The sequence below is a fragment of the Tursiops truncatus genome, chromosome 16 (genome assembly GCF_011762595.2).
Source record: "Tursiops truncatus isolate mTurTru1 chromosome 16, mTurTru1.mat.Y, whole genome shotgun sequence".
Classification (NCBI taxonomy): Eukaryota; Metazoa; Chordata; class Mammalia; order Artiodactyla; family Delphinidae; genus Tursiops; species Tursiops truncatus.
The window spans coordinates 53330688-53346217 of NC_047049.1; the positions used below are offsets into that span (position 1 = coordinate 53330688).

General features: G+C 53.8%; 1 protein-coding gene across 2 annotated transcripts in view; it reads right to left on the reverse strand.

The window, feature by feature from the left end:
* Positions 1-1626: 1626 nt before the first annotated feature.
* The window catches only part of ANXA11 (annexin A11), a 41090-nt gene continuing 27186 nt past the window's right edge, over positions 1627-15530 (reverse strand). For both annotated transcript variants that reach the window (XM_033841434.2, XM_073793397.1), the window contains 11 exons: positions 14433-14520; positions 14093-14187; positions 13352-13465; positions 11261-11351; positions 10793-10872; positions 10604-10660; positions 8791-8884; positions 5630-5725; positions 4564-4622; positions 4230-4352; positions 1627-2412 (listed from right to left, as the gene is read on the reverse strand). In XM_033841434.2, coding sequence (XP_033697325.1) covers positions 2353-2412; positions 4230-4352; positions 4564-4622; positions 5630-5725; positions 8791-8884; positions 10604-10660; positions 10793-10872; positions 11261-11351; positions 13352-13465; positions 14093-14187; positions 14433-14520 — 957 coding nt within the window. In that variant the 3' untranslated portion in view covers positions 1627-2352. The remainder of the gene's footprint in view (positions 2413-4229; positions 4353-4563; positions 4623-5629; positions 5726-8790; positions 8885-10603; positions 10661-10792; positions 10873-11260; positions 11352-13351; positions 13466-14092; positions 14188-14432; positions 14521-15530) is intronic.

The window sequence follows — 15530 nt, forward strand, 5'->3', positions numbered from 1 at the left end:
GATCTTAGAAGGCAGCAGGTGCCTTTCTTTGTCTCTGGAGAGATCTGTGAGGCATTCACATAGTCCTCCAGCCCATCCTTACTAAGAGTTGGGTCCCATGGGCATGACCAAGAGGGAAGTCAGAGGGACAGAAAGGTAGAAAATAAGGACCAGGCTGAACACAGGTGGCCCCCAAGTGTGTAGGCCAGGGGTCTCAAACTCAAAGACGTGTGAGGGCCCAACAGGTAACGTGCACATGGTATATCAATAGGGAGTAGTGGGGCCTGTGGCAAAATGGAGAGTACATACCTAAACAGGGCACCTGTGAGTTGGCTCCAGCAGCAACTGCTGTGCAGGAATTCTGGGCAAGCGTTACTAGAATTTTTGGCTTTTCATGAGAATCCATTCTTCCAGATTTTTAAAAATATGAAATCGCTCAATGCTTAAATGTTGGCAACAAATTCAAATGTCTAAAAGGACTTTTTGGGGACCAAAGCGAATGCACGTACAGGTTAAATACTGCCTGTTGGGCACCAGGTTGGAACCTCCGGTGCAGACAATGGGACAAAGTAATGTCACAGAACATTTACAGTCACGTTATGGGAGGTTGAATCTAGACTCTGGCACAGTGCAGGAGGCCACCAAAGTCGGCCTGGACCCATGGCAAGTTGTGCAGTGCCTCACAGTTCATCCCACCAGGCAGGTCCCACCTGGCACCCAAGGGCAAGGGGCCCGCCCTTGGGGAAGGGCAGCCAAGCATGCTGGGTCCTGGTCAAGAGGCTCCAGGCACGGAAACTGAAGCACAGCTGACGTGACAAGCAGGGCCTGCCGTCCATCCCAGGGCCCACATCAGCCTTTCTGGCTGGGCAAGGCAGATCTAGGTAGACCAGGCTAGTGTCCAGCTCACGGCTGCCCACGTCCCTTGGGACATCCCCTCTTCTATGTCCACAAGGCAGGGAGGAGTCAGGGTGGTGTCCCCAAGCAGATGTCTACTCTGTGGACAAGCCACTCCCTGGGGCCCCTGCTAGGGCCCAGCAGGCTTGGGCTCCCACCATAATCTCTGATTCTCTCCTTTCTAAACTTTCAACGTAAGAAACCAGAAAGGGAGTGAAGATCCCTGACCAGAAAACAAGCTTTGGGCTTCTAGAAGTGACGACGACTTCTAGAAACTCTGTCCCTTCTGGACTTGCCTTCTCCTAACACCACCAACCAAGGGGCAAAGGGCCTGCCGGGGACCACAGCCAGGAGCTCCCTTTCAGACTGAAGGGTCCCTGAGGGGAGGAGCCGGTCTCACGTCTCTCTGATCCTCCTCGGTAAGGCCTCCCCCAGGAGTCATGCACACCCCCTCCTTCCTGTGCCCCTCCTTCCGGACCTGGCGGGAAGGACCACGCTCCTCCTCCTCGCCCTAGTGGGCCTCACCGTGCCCGCATATGATGCCTTTTCAGCGTCTGGGCCCCGAGCACGAATTTCAGGAACCTCCATTTATCATGTCCTTACGACCCAGTCCCTGCAAATTACTTATGCTCAGAGTTCCCTAAGCACAAGTTTCTATTTAAAGTCATAAAAATTTCCACCGGCTAGTAAGGCTGGAACCCTGCGCTACAGGGCAGAATCATGAAGCACAGGAAAACAAGCTGGCACCAGGTAAACACTTCCAGAACTGGCTGACTTTAATTTGGAAACAGCTTTCGGCCATCGACATTCAGGTTTAAGGCACATTCTCAATTACAAGTAACCCTGTCACTGGCAGGGAGCTGGCTCTGTTCTCGTGGTTTTGCGTGGAACAGATGACTTTCTGGCTTTTTTCTTTTCTAAAAAGGAGTGAGTTTGGCAATAACAAAGCTCATGACACATTCTCACCAGATGCAAAGAGTACTCTTAAAGGTTTTCCCTTTTACTCCTCAGTGAGGACATGGCGCCCCCAGTCCCCACCTGTCTCACCCAAACTGTGTATGCAGCAAAGACGTGTGCGCATCTGTCTGCAACGACTATATATTAAAAAAAAAAACCTCCAAATAAACATACAACATTATATGACTAAAACGAAGTCAGGAGTTTAAGCCACAAGCAAAGGGGAATGACTGCATGAGTCAGGAAACAAAACGTCTCCTTTAGCTGCAAGAGGCTGTGAGGAGTGGGGGTGGGGAGGAGGTATCCTGAGAGAGTTCAAGACCAACCCAGGTCCCTCAGCACGAGCACAAGACACGGATCAGGAGGGCAGGCGGGGGACGGGGCCAAGGTTCTACGGACGGTCTGCGCTGGGACACCAAGGGGTTTTTTGTGGATTTGTTAGAAATAGACAAACATTCTTTTGGCCTTTTCCTGGCATCGCTGTTGCCAGCAGGTGGACAGAAGTGACCCACCAGTCACCACTCAGTCGTTGCCACCACAGATCTTCAGCAGTATCTTCCGGTAGTCCCCAGAAGTGTCTCCCTGGTCACAGAAACATGTAAGGCATCAGTTAAGCGAGGCTCGGCCAGTTCTGGCTTCCTGGCTCCTAATTTTCTTCTGCCCCAGGTGCCCTTACAGAGAGGCAGCCCCATCCTAGGAAATTCCCCACCGTGCTGGTGCCAGAGCAGGTGAGAGGCTCACACGCTGGCCTTGCAGGTGGCACAGACCTTTGCCAACGCAGTTCAGCCTCCTGAGCCCTCCCATTAAAAAAGAGAAAGCTGGGGGCTTCCCTGGTGGCGCAGTGGTTGGGGGTCTGCCTCCCGATGCAGGGGACGCAGGTTCGTGCCCCGGTCCGGGAGGATCCCGCATGCCGCGGAGCGGCTGGGCCTGTGAGCCATGGCCGCTGAGCCTGCGTGTTCAGAGCCTGTGCTCCGCAACAGGAGAGGCCACAACAGTGAGAGGCCTGCGTACCGCAAAAAAAAAAAAAAAAAAATAGAAAGCTGTACTCACCCGAATGATCAAAGTCAGAATTTGGAAAACAAATACAAAAAAATTTTAAATAGCCAAAACCCCCCCTACCCAGGGCTAACTACCAGTGGCCTTTGCCCAGTGCATTTTTGTTGCACTAAGTTGGGATTATACCATAATGCACTACTGTGTCCTGTACAGGAAGTGTAATCTACTATGATACGACTGTCCAGTGAAGGGGACTGTTATTATTTGGGCATCCCAGTTCACACTGATATCCCCTCTATCTGAGTCCACTGCACTTACATTAGCAGTAAGGCCACACTTAGCTAATTTCTCATCATTTCCTAACCATCGTTTCCTTCCTTGAGGGCAAGGCCTGTTCGGTGCCCACAACCTACTGGCACACACAAGATACTTTGTGAATAATTACTAATTCTCTGCTATCAACAGCATTGCTTTTATATCCAAGAAAAGAGAGAGAAGCCTCTCTCAGTGACATGCCCAACATCAAACGTTAGTGAGTCTGAAATCAGGACCTGGGCGTGGTGACTTCAATTTCAAGGTTCATGTGAGTTCAGAAATTAAGTGTCAGACCCCCTGACCCCTGCCACGACAGGAATCAATTTTATCAGACTGGCTCTGGCACAGTGATAAAACAGGAGCTAGTGTCTATCAGACACGTACATGTGTCACACAACATGCTTCACGTGGACCACCTCCTTTAAGATGCAACAGTCCTGGGCGGGGGGTACTATTATTATCCTCCTCTTAACAATGATGGAACTGGGGTTCAGAGAGGTTTAAGCAAGCTGCTTGAGATCACACAGTGAGCAAGTAGAAAAGCCAGAGCTGGACCCCAAGCAGTGTGACCCCCGAGCCCTCCCTGTGAACTGCCTTCCTGTGCTGCCTCCACCACAGAGCTGAGGGAGGGGACTCATCAGGGAGCTAGAGCCGCTCACCCTCCGGGGGCTCGGGGCTTGATTTCTCACTGATGGATCACAGACCCACAGGGCGGCTGGATTCTGAAGGCCAGGCACCAGGTGGGGGAGGTCCTGTGTTCTCTGATGCCAATTTTGGACCCTCCCTCCCACAACTGTTTACTGAACAGCAGATGTGCTGGATGCTGGGACACAGAGAGGGGCAACAGCAGGGTCAAGAGGCACCCTGCCGTCAGGAGCTGACACCCTGCTGTTGTACAACCAGATGAACAAGTGAAAACTGAAGAGGGCAAGTACGAGGACCATAAACAAGATGCCCATACTTGGCTGAAGCCGAGCCCGCGAGAGCTCCGAGGAGGGAGAGTAAAGGGGACGGTGGGAGTGGCCAGGGAGGTCCGAGGGTGAGCAGGACGCCAAGAGGCAGCCCAGACAGCCCCCAGAGGCCCGTACCGTGATGTCGTGGTACAGGGACTTGCCGTACAGCCGCTTATACTCTGCTCTGATGTCCAGGAGGTCGATCTCGCTGCGAGACACCATGATGCGGATCAGGGTCCGGTCCTTGGTTCCTGCTCCCTAAAGAGAGTGGGCCCAGGGGTGTGAGCAACGGGCCTCCTCACCGTCCACTTCCCCACCTTCCCTGGGCCCTGGTCCCTTCCCCGCCCCTGAGCCCTCTGCCCTCTTGGCTGAAGGGTGGCCCTCCTCATGCCTCCCCCCCGAGCAAGGTCCCAGTCACGAGTGGGCTGAGACACCCCCCACCCAGACCCTGCACCTGGGGGTTACCTACCCTCATGGCCCTGTTGAGCCTTTCAGCAAAGAAGGCTGGGGTATTCTTAAGACATTTCACTAGAAGAGAGAAACACGGCATAACTCGATCTGCAGAAAACTCAGTCCAGGGGGACATGACGCACACAGCATCCTCTCAGGAGGCCAGATGTCAATCAAACACACCGCTGCATCCACCTTCCTCTCCCCTCATCTCCTCTAGGCTCAATTATCCTACAATCCTGGCTCCAGCCCTTTGGAACAGAGACATGCAGAGCCTGGACACCAACCCAACACATTTCCTGACAACCAATGTGATGCAGGAAGCTGTGCAGGGAAGGAACGTGAATGGTGTGCGGAACCATGTTGCTGCTCAGGCAGGAGAGGACAGGCTGGAGATGCCATGACCCTCGTGGAAAAGGATGGCCGAGCAGAACGAACATCTAACTAGGGTTCTCAGGCCACGATACCTACCATGGGGTACACAGGGAAATCCGTCCCATCCAGAAAGCTCCAAGAAAAGCAAAACAGAAGAAGGGCAAACCGTGATGTTCCCAAGTGGGTATAAAGAGGGGCCAACCCCAGGGTTGGGGGAGGGGGTAGGACGGACCTGGAGCCCATCAGGCCCTGCTCTGGAGGACATGACACAGGCACTGCAGGAAGTACACCAGTGTCCTGGGAGCTACGCCAGCTTTCCTTGCCCAGGGCCTGTTTTGCTGCTGCAAGTAAAAAAATCTTTCCACGTGTTTCCATCACAAACATCTGACAACTGCCTGCAGGGATGTATTTTTAGAGGAAACTTGGCAGGATATGCATCATCTTCCTCCGGGAGAACAGTTGGTCACGTTCCCACTAGTGCCCGCACTGCAGCTCCCTCCCCCAGGGCTGGGCTTGAAATATAAACAAGACGCCTCCAGAGGCACGACTACGCAGCAACCAAGAAGCAGCCTGACTTCCCACCGCGTAGGCAACTGGATTTAGCAATCTTGGGCCCTTTCACTATGATCTTCCTCAGCCGGAGGCTGGGTGAGCACCCTGAAAACTCACCACACACGACAGCCCCGCAGCGGGCAGGCCAAGATACCCACCCACGGCCAGCATGCCCTGCTCCAGGTCCCCGGACATCTCCCGGCAGATGCTCTTCTCAATGTCACGGCCTGTCATTCGCTGATATTCGTTGAAAACTAGGGGCAAGACAGAGGGACATGTTATGGACTGAATCCTGTGCCCCCCCAATTCCTTTGTTGAAGTCCTAGCTCCTAGGACTTCAGAATTTAACTGTACTTGGAGATAGTCTTAAAGAGGTAATTAAGTTAAAATGAGGCCCTTAGCGTGGGTCCAAATCCAATCTGATTGGTATCTTTATAAGAAAAGGAGATTGAGACACACAAGAAAACACCAGGGCTGCAAACACAGAGGAAAGATCACACGCGGACACAGCAAGGAGGGGGCCGTCTGCAAGCCAAGAGGAGCGGCCTCAGGAGAAACCATCGCTGCCAGCACCTTCATCTTGGACTTCCAGCCTCCAGAACTATGAGAAACTATGAGAACTATGAGAACTATGAGAACTATGAGAAGATAGATTTCTGTTGTTTAAGCCACACAGCCTGTGGTATTTTATTACGGCAGCCCTACCTGACTTGTACGGACACGTGGTGAGGAGGCCTCTGCCCCTTCCCAGAGCCCACCTCTCGCCCTCTGCTCCCGGCGCCCTGGGCGGCCCCAGTGACCACACCTGCTCAGCTCTCAAGTTGGCCAGTTCTTTGCCCCAGGGAGAGTGCACCGCCCCCCCCCAGGACTGCTCACCGTCCCCTTACCAGCACTGCCCTCGCCACTGCTCACCCATGACACCTCAATCCCCGGTCCAGGAGCCCTGACACCGATAGTCTCTTCCCAGATCCCCGCACCTCCAGCCCCAGCCCTGCTCCGTCATTCTATGTGCCAATCTTTCCCAGTCTGACAGCGAGCGAACGCCCATCCAGTGCCCCCGCTTACCCTGGGATGGGCCGAGCACCCACAGGAAGTGTGGGCTGTGGGTTCCGAGAGAGGCAGGTGATGCCATGGAGACCTGCGTCCTAATTTGAGCTCTGCCCCAGGATATAAACCTCCTCTTCCCCAGCCAGGGCTCAGTTTCTATCTGTGCTCTCCAAACTGCTGTGATTTGCATATCAGTATCATGATTTCTGCTACATCTGTATCCAACTTCATTACTTACTACTTTCTTCCGATCAGCTCCTCTTTCCCCCTGACTAATAACATTTGTGAAAGCGGGGGTTTGATGTGCTACAGACATATTCCATACTCATTAAAATAAGCAACGATTAAGATGAGCATATGCTCGCTCGCGCTCCAGTACAGAATAGGGCAGAGGTTAAAAAGTGTGCTCTGGAGGCAGGCGGCCTGAGTGCAAACCCCAGCTCTGCCACGTTACCACCTGGGTAGCTGACTTCCCCAACTGCCCTTTGCCAGCTTCCTCATCTGCAAAACAGGAGAATGGCCCCTATTCGCATGTATTAAAGACTCAGTGCCTGCACAGAGTGGGTGCGGCGATTTCACCCACCCACGCTGCTAAGTGTGGTCATCGTTCTCTGTCCTCACCTGCCCTCTCATATTCGCCGCTGACACTGCTGGTTTCCAGGATGCCCCTTTCTTTGGGCGCCCCTTCTAATTCTCCTGCAATGGCCAGGGCCCTGTCCTCAGACTGCTTGGTCTCCCTCCCGTCTCCCTCTGAAGGGACCTCTTGCAGTCCCAGAGCCTCAAACTCCTTCGACCCACTCATAGTTCCCAAACTGCCATCTCTAGCCCAGACCTCTCCTGGCCTCTGGCCTCGCATACCCGTTGCCTACACGGTATCTGTGGCTCAAGGCTCCTGACTTCCTTCCCTCCTAAAGCCTACTCCACGCACAGCTTCCCAGTCTTGGTCGAGGGCCCCCTCCCCTCTTCCACTGACTCAGCAGGAACAAACCCCGTGTCATCCCTGACTCCTTTCTCTCTCTCACACTCCACGTCCAGTTCATTGGCAAACAGGGCCAGAATCTGAGCACTTCTTGCTACCTGCCCCTGCCAGCTGGTCCCGGCCACTGTCACTTCTCCCCTGGAGTTACTGCGGCAGCCTCCTAACTGGCTTCCTGCTCTGCCATTGATCCCTTCTCTCTTCTCAACACAACAGCCAGGACACTCACAGAACCTAAGTCAAATCACATCTCTCCTTCACTCAGAGCCCTCCAACGGCCTCCTGTTTTATTCAGGGTAAACACCTAAGTCCATGCAATTGTCATCAGGGCTTCCTACCGTCTCTGACCTCACCTCCTCCTATGCGCACTCACTCCATCTACTCCACCTCACCAGCCCCCTTTACTGTTTCTCGGTTGCACTGGGAACCCCATGCTCAGGGCCTGTGCACCTGCAACTCCTCCATGTTTTGGTTTTTTTTGCTGTACGCAGGCCTCTCACTGTTGTGGCCTCTCCCGTTGAGGAGCACAGGCTCTGGACGCACAGGCTCAGCGGCCATGGCTCACGGGCCCAGACGCTTCATGACATGTGGGATCCTCCCGGACTGGGGCACAAACCCGTGTGCCCTGCATCGGCAGGCGGACTCTCAACCACTGCACCACCAGGGAAGCCCCCTTCATGTTTTTAACTCAAATGTCATTACCCCAGTGAGGAATGCCCCCAGCACCCTCCGACACCTTTATCACTTCCTATCCTAGTTTCGAACTTATTCTTCTCTAAAGATTTACCAACTGGTACAGATTGTATTTGATTTTTGTTTACTGCCAGGCTCCCCAAACAAGGTGGACCCCCTGAGAACAGAGATTCTGCAGTGCCGTTCCCTACACCTACTCCATGACCTGGCACGTGGCAGGAGCTCAGTTTATATTTGTTGAAGGAAAGAGTAAATAAGTGTTACTTAGTACTATTAATTTTTTATGCCACACTTTGGAAACCACTGGGTCAGGTGCTCTTGAAGGCTCTCTCAACTCTAATGTTCCACATTATAGCAGATAAAGAGACCAGCCAACAGGAGGCTCCCATTTCTCTAACCTCCTCCCTTGCTTTCCTGCAGAACGGGATGCTTGCAGACTCAGGAAACCCGCTGATAATATCTTTTAAATCTCCACCAGGGGGCTCTTTCAAGGAAGTGAAAGGCCCATGCAGAGCGGAACTGCTAAGTGTTCCTGCAAGCTGTTTCCTGCCATACCTCATCTGACCTCATTACCTGGCTGCAGGGAGGCCGGGACTGCCTTACCTGCCACCAGGTGGGCCCGGCTCCGGGAGCACAGAACTGCATTGAACTTGGACTCATCTGTTCCGAGGCGATTCTCTCCAGCTGCATAGAGCTCCTGGACAGAAGAGGGACAGATAGACATGCAATGCAGACCTCACCCCAGACTCCAGGCCCAGGTCACGGAGGAGAGCTGGGCAGAGTCTCCAAGCCCTACAAGCCCAGAGGGGAGGGAAAGGGGGGCAGGGCCCCAGCTGAGCCCCATTCACTGTGCTGAAGTAGATACCATCCACACATCCTCTCACTAAGCCAGGAGAGCCAAGGCCGCTGGGGCCCAGGACAGGCAAGGAGCAGCTTTAACCCAACAAGGGAGCAGCAGCACAGAGGAAAACATGGGCTTGAGACCTAGCTCTTCCACCCACTTGCCACGGGACTCTAGGCAGGCTACCGGCCCTCTCTGAACTTCAGTTTCCTCATCTCTAAAACGCAAAGTTGGATTAGATTCGGGGTCACAAACCTGAAAGCCCAAAGGGGCCAGCTGGGTAACTTAAATGCAGGAATCAGGCCAGCTGTAAGGCCAGAGTGGTGGGGACCGCGGGGACCATGCAGAGAGGCAGTTACTTCTCAGCCGAGTACATGACAGAGGAACAAGGCTCACAGCTGCCTGATCCAATTTTCATGAGGAACCAGAAACCCAGATATCTACGTGAAATTTCTCAATCTTTAAAAGCAGTTTCCCTATCTATAAGCGGGAACACATGAGACAATAATTATAACAACAACTGATAGATCGCAGTTATGGATGTGGGATTTTATGTGACAGGTGCTTGCCTGCCGTTTCACTGCATACACTGTTATGTTTGCAAATGGGGAGAATCTGCACTTTCCTGTTCGGTTTTTGAAGGTTTGAGCCCAATCTATTTGCCAATTTGCAACCCTTGTACCAGATGGCTCAAAAGTGCCTTCCAGGCCTCAGATAGCAGCTCTTGGACCTAAAGGCACTGATACTTGAGGGCAGAAGGTGGCCATCAGGGGCTCAGAGACCCCACAGGTCGAGGTGAAGCCGAGCAGGTCCAGACCTAGGAAGGCAGAGCAGTAGGCACGAGACCCTGCAACCGAGGCAACTTCTGCCTCAGCTGGGAAAAGGCCTGGACAGGAAACAGAAACCGGAAGATCCCCACTGGGGCAAGAGCTGGAGCCCAGGACTCTGGGGATATCCAGCCCTGAGTCCAGTTATAGGAATGGGTGTCCCAAGCCAGGGAGACGTTAAGTGAGAGGTCTGGGACCAGGGCAGAGGCAGGCACCGTCTGGGCACAGACAGTGAGCCTTTGCCCAGACTCTGCCTCCAGGTTTCTCTGGACACAATGCTCAACCTCTCTGGACCTCAGTGTCCTTACCTGGAAAGCAAATGGGCCAGACCAGAAGAGTGGTTCTCTTCCAGCCCTTACAAGAGGGCACTACGGAAGTCCTCTGACATATGACAGAGACAAGGAGCCTACTGGCAGCTCCTGGTGAATGCAGCGCCCTGGGGGGCGGGAGCAGTGAGGTGGGGAGAGGCACAGCCAGCTCCATCCCACCAGGAAGCCAGGGCTCTCTCCAGCCAGAACTGCTATGGTCTGAATTCATTAGTGGGAAACCCAAACTCCTCTGGAGAGGCACTCGGACTCCTGAACCAAGAGAGGAAACAGCCAGAGACTGTTCCCCTGAAAAACTCACAGCATCTGGAATCCACTCCTTATCTGTTGCTCTTTCAATCCCAGAACCCCTCCCTTGTGACACAAGAAAGTGGAAGACACTCCCCTGCTCAGGAAGCCAGGTGAGCGGCCACCACACTCACTTGCACATCTCTCTGGACGAGCGTCATGTCCACGTTTGTGCTTTCATCCCGGTTTCCCTGAAAGGAAGCAGGCTGTGAGGTCAAGGTCACTCCTTGGAGCCGCACCCCTCCCTCCCTGTTCCTCCTCCCCATGGCCCAGAGATCCACCTCTCCCTGCTGTGGGCCCGATCTCTGCCCTGGGAAAGGTACCTGAGAGAGAGAGATGAGGAGCCGCTGGAAGTGCCCTGACGTGTCGCTCCGAATGGCCTCCTCCAGGGTCTTTTTGAATTCTAAAAGGGAGACACAGGAAAGGGCTGCCCTGTAGCCCAGTGGACCAAGCTGCGCACTGCACACAGTTAACAGTGGGTTCTGGCATGAGGAGACAGGTGGCTCACGTGGCCCCCAGGAACAAACAACCGGAGATCAGGAGGGGCTGCGACTTCCGGGCTGACCTGGCCCCAACCTCGCCCAGGAGGTTTACCCCAGCGCCCTCTTACCTCAGTCACCTGCTCCAGTGTAAACAGCAGGCAGGCCTGGGTCTGGGAGGGAATCCCAGTGTGTTAGGGGTGGCAGGAGATAAGGAGGCCAGGAAGGAAGAGAGGCCCTGGGAGAGGGTGTGGCCAAGGCCCTAAAAGCACAGGGTTCTGCAAGGGGCAGAGGGCCCGGGGCCAGCCTAACCTGTCTTGTAGACTCTGTTCAATTCCCGGATGTGCTCATTGCTGCGGGAGGCCAGGATCTCGATCAGGCAGGCTTCATCAGTGCCTGCCCCCTGGGAGGCAGAGAGCACAACAAAGCACAGGCTTGTTCCAGCCTCCTCCCTGGCACTCAGGATCCCCCGGGGCACAAACCCCAGAGACAGAGGCCACAGACACAGACTCGCCCATCGTGCTGCTGCTGCGGCCCGGGCCTGAAGCAGCCAGCCTCCCCTCTGCAGTCCCAGGAAAGTACCAGTAATGACAGCAACACGGTGATAAGTAGAGATCATGGGAAGGAACATCCCCATTCCACCCGCCAGGACACTGAGAATTAGAGAAGTGTAGTAACCTGTCCAAGGCTACACAGTAAATGGTGGGGTTGAGAGGTGGACCTGGATCTGTTTTATTCCAAGTTCAGCCCATGAATGAGATGAGAAGCAACTGAGAAAATGGGTTTAAAGCGAGAGCATGACATGTGGGAAAACGTGAGTCCTAGAGTGGACCGTGGAGCATCTGGAGACACCTAGGAGAAGGCAACAACATCGAGGATGGAAGAGATGAGCGAGTCAGGGACAGTGAGGAGGCAGAGGACAGGGTCAGTAGCCTGGTTTCTGTGTCAGGTTGAATCTTGGTTCTGCTGGTCACTAGCTGTGTGACCTTGGGCATGTCACTTCTCCTCTCTGCGCCTCAGGTTCCTTGACCATAAAATGGAAGTGATATTGCAGGCAGACAGAGTAGGGTGTCCCCAGAGCAAGAGAACCAGGAATGGCTTTCTTGACATAAGAGAAACCATTTTTAGCCTAAGCTATCTTGTGATCTAAGCCTGGCCACAGTACTTGCCCTTAAAGGAACAAAAGAACAATAGGAAAGACAACAAATCAGATGTAAAGACTCCCAGCTCTGTTTCAATGGTAAAAACTAGCCTGAAGCACTTTCTTGAGCTGTTGGCAGAATTTAAACCCCCTTGGGCACTCAACCACCAAATCAACTGGAACCTAAGGGATGAAGAGGTTGGCCTTTTCAAGTTTGGACTCTGTGCCCCTTCATGAATATGTATGTGCCTTTAGCTTAAAACTTCCCCAGTTTTGCAGTTCCGGGAGATACGGCTTTGGGAAAGATCCCCAATGTTCTTACTTGCTGCAAGTAATAAATCTTTCCTTGCCTCGCTCTTTGGCTTGGCTGGGTCTCTTGACAGCCACAAAAAGGCGAACCCAGTTTCAGGTAACATCTTCGTGGGGGCAAGAAAAGTCACTGTGCCTATCAGGCCCCTGAGGAATGTTAGATTCGTTCTGCGGCACCTGCTCAGTTCACAAGGGCTCCCCTGTCTGTGGGTGTGGCTCCTCCCCATCCACAGGACACCGGCTGGGGGTCTTGGGAGCCACAGGACTGTACAAAACGTGCAGGACCCTCCGCTTGGTCATAACTGATTGAACTAGGGGGATACTAAACCCAAGCGAAGCCCATCAGAACCTGCCCCCATTTGGAATTTGAACCAAGGGACAGCTGGCCTCTTCTGTAGCTGGATCTCTGACAGGTACATGGAGAGGGGTCGACAGGGATGCTGTGCTAAGGAAGGAGAGGCACAGAAGCAGATGGAAGAATGAAGCAGACACTCAAGAAGCAGCAGAGATGAGAGAGAAAGTCTGCCCGGCCCTGGCCCTCGCCAAGCCAGGCTGCTGTTCCGCTTAAGCTCCTCAAGTGCAGTTTCTGTTATCTGCTAACAACAGAGTCCTAATGAATGAGGATACAATCCACACCTCCCACTCTTATCACTGCATCACTAGCTCCCTCTGCAACCCCAGCTCCCCAGCCCCCACCGTGTTTTTAAGGTGGAGAGACTTAGATGCTCCCTGATGACGAATGACGCCTCATTTGCCTCTTGGGGGAGCCACCAGAAGTTCCCCTTCCTACAGCATTTGGACTCCAACCGGGAGGGCCCAGGAGCCGCGCTGACAACCGTAGCTAATAAGTGAGCGAAGACACACCACGTGACCCAGGCCTTTCCCGGGACAGCCCACACGGGTACACACACACACACACACACACACACACACACACCCACACCCATACACACCTTGATGGCTTCCTTTATCTCATAAGCATCAAAGAGGACCGGGGTCTTCATCAGGGCCAAGACTGTCTTCTCAAAGTTTCCTGACAGTTCAGATTTCAGATCTTTGATCAAATCCTGATTGGACATTCAGACAAACAAACAAAACCTATTTTCAGAATCCACAGGAGGTGACCAATAGGGACAATATCCCAGATCCAGGGACCAGCAGCATCTGCAGAAGAGCCAAACCTCAGGCCCCAGCCAGACCTGCAAAATCAGAGCTTGCATTCAAACCAGATTCCGAGGGGACTCATGGCCATTCAAGTAGGAGAGGCACCGGGCCAGAACACTAGCCTACATGTACCCAGTGGTTACCTACCTAAAGATCTGAAAGCCCCCAGAATCAAAATACGGCCCCCGTGCATTTGTTCAGTACTTAAAGCCTCTTCCTTCGAAGGGAAATAACTTGCCCATGGTCTTGGTGAGTCGTGCACAGCCAGACTGGAGCCCAGATTCCTGGGCGCCTCTCATCAAACCTCAGTACCCTGTGGACTCTGGAATTTCTCCTTCAGAGCATCCTTTGCTTCTAGAAGATGCCATCAGCTGAGAGACAGCAGGAAATGCCCTAATGTGCCTTATGGTTTGTCCAGGAGATCTAGACCCACTAGGCCCCAAGGAAAAGCAGGAGTAGGGCTGTGCTAGAGGATATGCCTTAAGTCAGGAGGGACCCCCCCGCCACCCCGCCATCTCGCCAACACTCACCTTCCCATAAGCTGTCTTGAAGGACAGGAGGATCTGCTGCCGCTGCTTGTTGGAGCGACTCCCCAGGCAGTCAGTGATGGCCTGCTCATCAGTCCCTGGAGGAAGGAGAGGTGGGAGTGGGCAGGGCTGGGGGTTGTGGGGATGCTCTGCGGCTACAGACTTTCCTGGCCTGGGTCTTCCAATTCTCCTGGGCATCCCAACTGCACCCCCATATCCACCTTCTCTTCCTCCACCACTGGGGCCAGGCTGCCTCCACCCAGCGACCCCAGCCCACAGAGCCACTGTGTAACTGCCTAGGGAGTCGGGGGTGATAGGACTCGCACCACCTGGGGTCTCTCACCAAAGCCCTTCATGGCCTTCCGCAGGACCTCGGCGTCTCGCAGGGGGTCAAACCCAGGAGCATCTGTGATGGTGCCTCGGTTTCCAAACTGCTCAGACAGACAGACAGCAAGAATGCTATATCCCCCAGATGTGAGACTACCTGCCCCAGACTCTGGAAATGACCTTTCCTCTAAAACTTGGGGTACCTGAAGGAGCCTGCAATCAACAGCACAGGGGACTCGACATTGAGTCGGCCTAACGTGACCATTACCTGTCCTGGCACTGAAACGTCTGCCTGGCTCCCGTGGCTAGGAGCCCACCTAGAACTGAGTCCTGATGCTGAAAATCTACCCTATGCCTGGGTCCTCCAGGCCTGGGCCCGGGCTCTTGATGAAGGGGAGGCCTCGGGAACAGGGGTGCGGCCTCTCCTCAAGGCCTCAGCACCACAGCACACATCAGGGCTTCCCTAGCGGGCCTGCTTAGTCCACCTTTGTGCACACGAGAAACAGGTGTTCCCTCTGTGATGCAGGTGTCCAGCCTTCACGATGGGACATGCAGCCCAGCTACCTCTCAGACTAGTTCTCATTTCCCGGCACTGTTTTCCGGACTCTACGACCCGCCTGCCTGCTGGGCTCCTTCCTGACATGACAGCCACACTCCAAGCAAACTTGATTTTTCCTGCCGGAACTCTCCCTCGGTGGATTGTCTAGTACAAACTGGTTTTAACAGAGGTAAGGAGACAAGCTGAGAGAAAAGAATAAGGGGGAAGACAGAGAGGGAGGCTGCAGAGCAGGGCAGGGGTAGGGGGACGTGTGGGTGTGAGGGAGGGAGGGGAAGGGACCCTCTGACTAAAAATAGTAGTCAACCACATACCACTAGCCCTGTGCTTGGCTGGTTTCGCTGTGTAACCATGACAATGAATTCTAGGCTCTGCAAACATGAACTGCTCTCCAAAACGAGCCAAGAGCAGCCCTGAAAGAACTGCCAACAATCTTCCCTACCCAAAGGAGCTGGTTTTAAGAATCCTCTGAAGCTAGTCTGGGAGGGCACATCCGGGGGATTGAAAACTAAGAGCCATTGGGCAAAGGCCTTGAGACCAGTTCTTACAAAACCCAGG